General features: G+C 35.7%; 1 protein-coding gene across 1 annotated transcript in view; it reads right to left on the bottom strand.

Annotated features, from left to right (window-relative positions):
* LOC110109946 (histone deacetylase 2) overlaps window positions 1-8,508 on the bottom strand; it is a gene marked incomplete at its 3' end in the record, with an annotated part of 39,683 nt that extends 31,175 nt beyond the window's left edge. The window contains 4 exon segments of the mRNA XM_028695488.1: window positions 6,803-6,865; window positions 6,956-7,073; window positions 8,075-8,130; window positions 8,206-8,508. Of these exon segments, the coding sequence (XP_028551321.1) occupies window positions 6,803-6,865; window positions 6,956-7,073; window positions 8,075-8,130; window positions 8,206-8,316 (348 nt within the window).
* Between the last annotated feature and the right edge of the window lie 137 nt (window positions 8,509-8,645).

Raw genomic sequence — 8,645 nt, 5'->3', positions numbered from 1 at the left:
TTAATTTTTAATTTCCGTCGGAAATCCGCCGGAAACTCCGCCGGAAATGCCTTTAGAAAAAATTCGTCGGAAAATCAGTCAAAAATTATGTCGGAAATTCGTTGAAAAAAATCCGCCGGAAATACCGCCGGAATTTGCGACGAATTTATTTCCGCCGGAAAAAACCGCCGGTAATCGCGTGTTTTCCCGTAGTGTTCGTTTGAGCATCGCCAAGGCCTTTGTAGCCAATGGAGATCCAGAAAGTTTTTAACTCTCTCTCCATCAATGGATCTTAATCCTTTATAATCATTAGGATTCTCTTCATCAGCAAATACATGAGAGTGGAGTTGCACATACTCATCTTCCTCTAGGCCAATTAGTTTAACTATTTTCTCCTCCTTTTTAACTACCTTTGCAAACATCAATACAACCGAGTCTGTTAGAGTTGTTATCAAATTCTACTACTAAAACTCCCAAAAGCTAAAGGGACGAGCAGCTTCTCCCATTTACTTTTATCCTGCTTCTCATCATCCTCCCAAATGTCATCTAATACAAGTAAGAACTTTTTTTTTTTTTGGGACATTATCTCAGTCCGAAGACTAACTTGAAATGTCTTACGTGTCTTGAAACGAGGCCTCTCCTTCTTAAGAGATTCCAACATATGTGCAATGACTTTTTTTTCACATCAAAGTTGTTGGAAACACAAACCCACATTTTAAGATCAAATTCCTTTGCCATTCCATCTTCATAAACATGTTGTAAGAACGTCGTCTTTCACATACCACCATGGCCCACTATAGATAGGAAAGAAATATTTCTATACAAATTAGCCCCATCAATAGGAGCTTGGTGTCCGTCATTTGATTTGCTTCCTCGATCAATGCATAGCAAAGTCCAATGCAATCCATATTTAAATTGAATTCTTCTTTATCAAATTTAAGATTTCCAGGTTGGTACTCAAATGATTCACTCAAATATTCAACTAAAGAAAGTTTCGAATATAATTGCAAGTGTTTTATTTTAAGATACAAATAACAAACCATATGCTCATGAATGTATGATGCAAGACCATGATGCATTATGGAGTAAATAAATCAGCAGAGTAATTTGTAAGAAATGCAGGAGTAAATATGATGAGAAAATAATTTAGCAGACGGTACAGAAAAATATCCTTTAGACTAAGGATAATACAAGATTCTTAAGGCACAATTTATTTTTATACTCCATAACATAACCATGATATATCAAGCAAAAGAATGCAAAAAGCTGAAAACACAATAATCATTTTTTTCTTTTTTTTAACGTATTTTAAAAGGGTTTAAAATTTTTATAAAAAAATCATTATTCCATGATTTTCTCCCATTATTGAATTGGTCAAGTTTCAAACCAATTCCATCATCTATACGTCTTCATTCACAGCTTAAGAAATGTTTGGTGGCATGTTTTTTCAGAATTTCTATTATCAAGCTTGTGATATTCAGTTGATAACACATTGACTAAAACTATCTAAATCGTGTCATTCCATTTCCTGCACAGATATGCAATAACTTTTCTCTCTCACAAAAAATTAAAAAAATATATATTTTTCATTCTTATATAGTTTTGACTTTATATTATTTTGAGCGCTAATGGAGGTTTCGACAAAACTTTCAAATAATCCTGCTACGATGGAAGCAAAACATGCAACTCAAAAGCAACTTTGAGAGTAATAGCGGGGCACATCCTGCACAAAAGGAACGACTTTGCACTAAGAACAGAGCTACAATCTCATCTTCCAAGTCTAGCATTTCTTACCTATTTATTTACGTTGTTCTTCATAATTTTCTATTGTAAAGAATAAATTTGTGATTTATGTGGATTAAATGTCCCGCAAATATTTTATTAATAGGGAATTGCAAGTTATAGTCATGCTGATCTCATTATATAAGAACAAAATATGTCGTTGTCATTAAATATTTCCAACAATCTTATAGAAGAGAAAGAGAGGGCTTGCAAACGTGCGAGCACATGTATCAAGCAGTTTTTGTGTATCGTCTTCTCCCACGACTACCAGTTAGCTTCCCCATTAGTCCCTGTGCATTTTCAAATCTACCACAACCTCATTCTGTCACCCATTCCCTAACCAGTTCGATCCAAAGTCTCGCGTTGCTCTTTGGTCATCTATTTGCTTACATAATTTGCCTTCCTATTATTGATGCATTCCTACTGCAATTCAGGAATTAAACTATATTAGGATCTCTACTTCTAAAATTAATTGAAACCTGTTATTTTAAGTAGACTTTGATATACTTTGTATAGTTTCTTACTTTGGATCATTTGAAGCGTATAAATAGGAATTCCTTGGACATGTAAAATTCATTGAATACTGAATATGAAAATACAATTTCAGGTTTACCCTCCTGTGCATGTGCTTGCTGGATGTAAATTTTTTGAGTGCTTTAATACTTCCGGGAGAAGACTCTTTATACCAGCATGAAGTCAAGCTATTCCTGCTAGAGTAATTTCAATTCTTATACTTGTCTATTACTCATTCGATCGCTGGTTTTGTAAGAGTGATGGAGATTGTGTCGAGTAAGACATTGTCAAGTTTTCCCTTTGAAGCGTGAAATTGATTAGTTGAAGGTTGAGCTTCTCATATCGTTGCAGTCAACGGTGAACATCCAATATCTCCCATCCATGGGCAATACTTGAAGAAGTACTACACTTAATTGGTAGCTTTCCCAATTTAGCTCCATCTAAGACAAGCTTGGCCTTAATTATCAAAACCTAAATCTTGCTCAAGTTCTGCTCTTTTGGGTAGACTCTGTTTTCAGTTCCTCTCCTTTGTAAGTTAAACTTAATTAGAAGCCTTGAGTTTCTTACTTTATCCATTGACCATAATTTAGCTACCTTTTGATTAAGCATAGTCTAACATATGAAAATCTAAAAGATAATCTAAATCCAAATATTTAAGTTCAACTGAGTCCTCCAATTCTTCTCCTTGTATTCAAACTTGTTCTAGATTCCTTGAATTATCTCCATTTTCCACAATTTAGCTCCCTTTAGGATGAACTTGGCCCAGGTTATCTAAACCTGAAGCTTTTCAAAGTCCAACTCTTTCAATTGCACTCGGTCCACTATTTCTTCTCATTGAAAGTCCAAGTTCTACTAAATGCATTGAATTATCTTCGTCACTTTGACCCCAGTTTGTTTTTAATTGAGTTTAGTTTGAGTCATTAAAACTTGAACCCTTGGCAAAACTCACTTAGATTACTTAGATGTTTAAACCCTCTAATTAGTTTAAATTATGGGCAAATCTCTAATTTGAGGGTACTCATACCAATTCAATATGACTTTGGAGTATGCAGTTTTCATCATTGGTATTATGAGTGCTTGTTTTAGCGGATTTTAGATTAGCTTGCAGGGAAGCATGATTTAACCTTTTCTTTTTCCAAGCTTAGTCCTCTTTAGATTAGATCGAAGTTATCAAAATCTAAAGTATGCACAATCTTTTGAGAAATCATTCCTCCTCTTCGAATTAATCAATTGTTGATTGGGTTCGGGTATAGTCTAATTATCAAGGTTAGCCTACCTTCACGACCTCACAGTGATGGAGATTCCTTATTTCAAAGAAGATATAAAATATTTTCCTTCATATTTTCTCTTTTCTTCTCCTTTCACTTCCTCCCCTCTTTCTATTTTTTTCAAAAAAGCAACATGATAGGAAACACTTATAGATATCAAGTATTTCCTATCAATCTTCAAAAAACAGCGAGAATTCTCCACAAAAATCAACACAAAACCAAGAAACAGTAGATAATTTGTATTATTTGATGAAAGGGAAACGAAAAATACCAAGGTACAATTGATCCTCTATTCGAGAGGAGGATCTTCCTCTCCCAAATCTCTAAACGCCGCTAGAGCCCAAAGAAACTAAGAGATCTCAAATTTCAGCCAAATTCAAGATTCCCTAACCTTAGGAGAACCAACTATTTAATGCATACAATTCAAAGTTATTGTAAACTAACATTAAACGAAGAAATTAAAAAAATGCATAAAATTCAAAAGGAAATCTCTAAGCAGTCCCTACATTCAAATTCCCCTCCTAAATCCCTCAAAAATCCTTCCAAAATAGCTCACGCACGACCGGGCGTGCGTGAGCTATTTACATGAAGCGGAAGTGTCCACCTCTGTTCGCATAAGCCGGTCCCGTCGAACCAGCTGGACCGATCAAACACAACACTAATGGAAAACCTTACCAACTTGAAATATAATATATTGTAGTATGGGTGTAAACGAGCCGAGCCGGCTCGAACTTGACTCGTTAACAAGCTAATGAGTCGAGCTTATCAAGCCTATAGTCAAGCTAGTATATTATATAAGCTCGATGATGAGGACATCCGACCGTGGAGAATTTACTAAAGACGGGGCTGACTAAATATGGTCACGATCACACAGATTTATTTTTGATTTATTCTATGTATTTGATTTATTTATGTATTCCATTTCTACCATCACTTGAGGGAATAGTTGTTTGTGACCCTTATGGTCATTTACTCATTTGTGTCTTTTATTTCGACATTGTAGACATTAGCAATTTATATCCCCTCCTCCCCTTTGGAGAGGGTAATGAATATTATTTTGAGAATTTCATCAATGGTTTCTTGTGAGCTTGAGAGAGAGCTTTGGTGAGAACCTAGGTGAGGGCAACGGATCACCCGCCAGCTGCAGGAAGCATTCGGGATCGTGGTTAATCTTCTTCTCTCATTCCCCTCCTCCTCCTTCCACCGCCGGCCAAATCTCCTTCATAGCCACCGGCTTAACCCTCCTAAACCATAGCTGCCGGCCACACCCATCCCCTAAACCTTTTTCCATACTGCCGGTCCTAAGCCCCGCCTCCACCACAACCGCCAACCTCCCTACCTCCTTTCCCAAACCTCTGAACAACCCCTCGCCTAAACCGCCGGCTAACCCTCCCTAAAAAGCCAGCTAACCCTCCCTAAACCACCGGCTCAGCCCACCAATCAACCGCCAGTCACCCCCACCTCCAAACCCTAGCCGCCAGCCCCTCCATTCCCTCCAAATCCTACTACTTTCTTAAAATATCACATCTTTAACTTGGGATGTTTTTGAATTCAAATTCAAATAAATTTGAAATTCAAACTATTTCCTAAATGATCTAATTTATTTTAGGAAGCCCCATAATCTTTGTAGATCTGAAATTAAAGTGGATTTGATTCCAAATTCACATTCAATGAATGTGAACATCTTTCCTTTGTTTTCTACCCCCGCCCTTTCCTACTCTGGTCGGCCCCTCTTCCTCTCTCTCCTCTGCTTAATAGGCCCATTAAAGCTCCCTCAATTAAGCCATCAATTCCCCAATCACCTTTCCCCCTTTTGGTTAAAATTAATTTCAAAAATTTTGAACTTATTTCCCTCCCAATTCAAATTCAAAACCTGAAATTAAACTCCCTCATCCTTTCCCTCCCAATCTCTCCTTATTTCTCTCCTCTTTCCCATCCTAAACTAACTCCGAACAACTCTCCCCAGCTCAGTGGCATATCATTTCCAAATCCTGATAAAGTTGAATTTCTCCTCCAAGTCTTTGTTTTTCTAAGACTTACCTTTAATTTGTGGCATCATGAAGGTTGTGCAACCTATCTCCGTTTAGCCTACATCAAGAGTATGAGTGAGGGATACAAGTAGTGTCTAATCTTATTGTTAATTCAGGAATTTCCTTTGAAAATCCGCATGCTATGCTCATCTTGATTGTAATTGATTATTCATGATTATAACGCTTACATGTAGTTTGGCCTAAGCTTTAATCATCTCTCTATTGTTTTGATACTTGTTTAAATCACTAGAAGCCAACATAATTATTATTACTCTAACTTACGAGGCGTGTAATTTTAACATTGCATAATTTCCCGTACATTTAGTTCTACATCACTTGAGCTCAGCTAGACTTGGTCATAAGCCTATCGAGTAGTTCGTTTAAATTAAAATATATTTTAAATCTAATTTTAAAATAGCATAATAAACTATAAACTAAATATTTTTAGTTATTTCGTGAGTCAAGCTTGAGCTTTTTTAACGAGCTCAAGTTAACGAACCGAGCTCGAGCTCAACAAGATTTAAACAAGCTTAACTCAATTAGGCAGATACTCGACTCGTTTACACCCTATATTGTAGTATATACTATTTTTAATCCACCTTCCCTTCAATTATTGTATACATCTTCCAAAAACTAGAATAGAAAGATGTCAAGCCCACTAACATCATCTTGTAAGCTACTAAACCAACCTGCGATAGATACTAAAGGGATTTGGACACCTAGTGCTCATGATGCCACAATTTGATGTTACTGAGATACTAGGGTCGCTGCAATATTTTCTATTTGTTACAAGGCCAAGATTGTCGATCATTGCATTGAACACTAGACATCGGCCTTCTATGTTCACTTCCTTCCCGATGACCGCTAGCAATTGATTTTAGATCTCAAAGAGAAATCTAAAAGCTCACATATCCCTTGATCGAGCATGCATCAATCTGCTAGTTTGGCATTTAAAGGAGGAATAAACGGTTTATATAAGAAATATTATTTGTGATTTGTTTTTAATTTGATAGATTTTAGTAAAGTGTATATTTTTGTTAAAACTAATATTCAACCCAAATATTATATCAAAAAAAATATTAATTTTTAGGCATGAAATTTAGACTTTGCCACAGGCAGGAAGAGCTTGAAACTTATTGCTTTAGAGATTAAAAAAGCGAAAAATAAAGAATAAAAAAAACTCAACAGCTTTTAGGACTTCAAAGATCAAACCAAATGGATATGATTTACCTCTAGAATCATAGAAACATTCACACTGCTTTTGAGACGACGCAAGTATAATTCTGGATGCACCTGTTTTGAGAATTAATGAAGATTTATTGATAATTTATCTAATAAACATACCTATAATAATAATGATACATGTAAAGGAAAGATCCCTACCACTAATAAATCATCTTTTGAAGCTTCTAATGGTTCTATTATTCTATTCTTATCTAAAACACCTTCATTAGTCAGGAACTGGCAGATGCGACCCCATTTTGAAGAGTCAAAAGGGTGCCTGCATGAATGTTCATGTCATGATAAAAGCATATAAAGAGATAATTAATATGCATGCAATCCAGGGTCTTTGGTTCACATAGAATTTCATGTCATTCCCTTTCACTAATGCGATGCAAATACATTACGCCTGTATAGCCCTAGAACAACACCATGACAAGGTAGCTGTCAAATAACACCATACTAACATATATATGATTTCTTCATACCCAAACAGTTCAGGGGATAATAAATTATGCATACACAGCAAGAAACTAATATTCTGTTGTCAGTAAATGACTGCAAATGCTACCAATATTTGTATCTCAGATTTGATGCCTCGCAAGAATACTATATCATACAAATTTATAGAAATAAACTCTACTAGGACTCACAGCTCATTCATCACTTTGAAGGAAAAATCAATGCACAAGCATCTGAAAATGCAACTAATATAGAAATGAATTGTATTGTCTACAATTTGTTGTCCATATAAAAATAAGGGGAAAACATTGGGGAGGGAGCCCCCATAGTCACCCTCCATCTGTACTTTAAACTTCATAATCAAATATTTTGGTTAATGATAAGGGGGAATCACAATTCACACACATACCACTTAATTAGTTAATTGTCACAGAAACATGTATAAAAAGGTATATTTTACTTTGGATTAGTTGATATTAGTGATAATTTTTATAACATTTAGATATTATAATATTATCACATTATAAAGAATTAGATATGTAATACATAAGAATTCAGTAATATATGTATATAGAAATAGTAATAGAGAGTGATTATGAGTTTCTGACCTGATTTATAATCTCGATTCTCTAACTCAATATTTTTTTTCCAAGTTAACGATATCCAGTACATATGCTAACTCGATTTTCTTATCGATAGCAAGAAATAGCTCAATCAACATAAATGTCAATCTCACAGAAAAAACTTAAGCCAATGTTAACACCCGGCAATATAAAAAACTAGGCGCGGATGATCATGTTAAACGCGTTATACACTTACAGTTTCTCGATTCCAAGAAACGCTATATCGTACGAAGGAGAATAGATGACGGCAACCTGAGGCAACCAGAACAGGGCACGTATTGAAGAAAAATTAAAAGGTGAGAGATACGTGCTTGAGAATTGGGATACCTTGGATGGAGCCACATTGAAGTAGAGCTTGCTGGATAGGATTCGATTCCTGCGGAGCTCTTCGGCAGCTTCCATAGATGGAGGCGAGGAATGGGATGACGAAGTGCCCATTGCCGGCAGTACGAAAGAAAGTAGGGTTGGGTTAGTTTCCGCCACTTGGGACGCCTCTCGGGGGAGAAGGCTGCAGAATCGTCCGCAGAAAAGCTCCACTGCTCTGCGTAGTTCTTAAGCTTAATTGATTCCAACGTCGGGATGCTTCAGAGACTCCTGATTTGCTGAACGGCGGGTACAGCCCACGCCGATTGATCGCTTATATTTAATATCTATATTTTTATCACTTTTTCAGTAAATTTTAATATTTATAGCTTAATTATAAATATATAAGAGAACAATTTATTTTATTTAAATATATTATTATTATTATTTTAAATATATATATA

This window comes from Dendrobium catenatum, unplaced genomic scaffold (assembly GCF_001605985.2).
Source record: "Dendrobium catenatum unplaced genomic scaffold, ASM160598v2 fragScaff_scaffold_650, whole genome shotgun sequence".
Classification (NCBI taxonomy): Eukaryota; Viridiplantae; Streptophyta; class Magnoliopsida; order Asparagales; family Orchidaceae; genus Dendrobium; species Dendrobium catenatum.
Note: the sequence above shows the minus strand (reverse complement) of the source record. Positions and strands in the feature narration are given on the sequence as shown.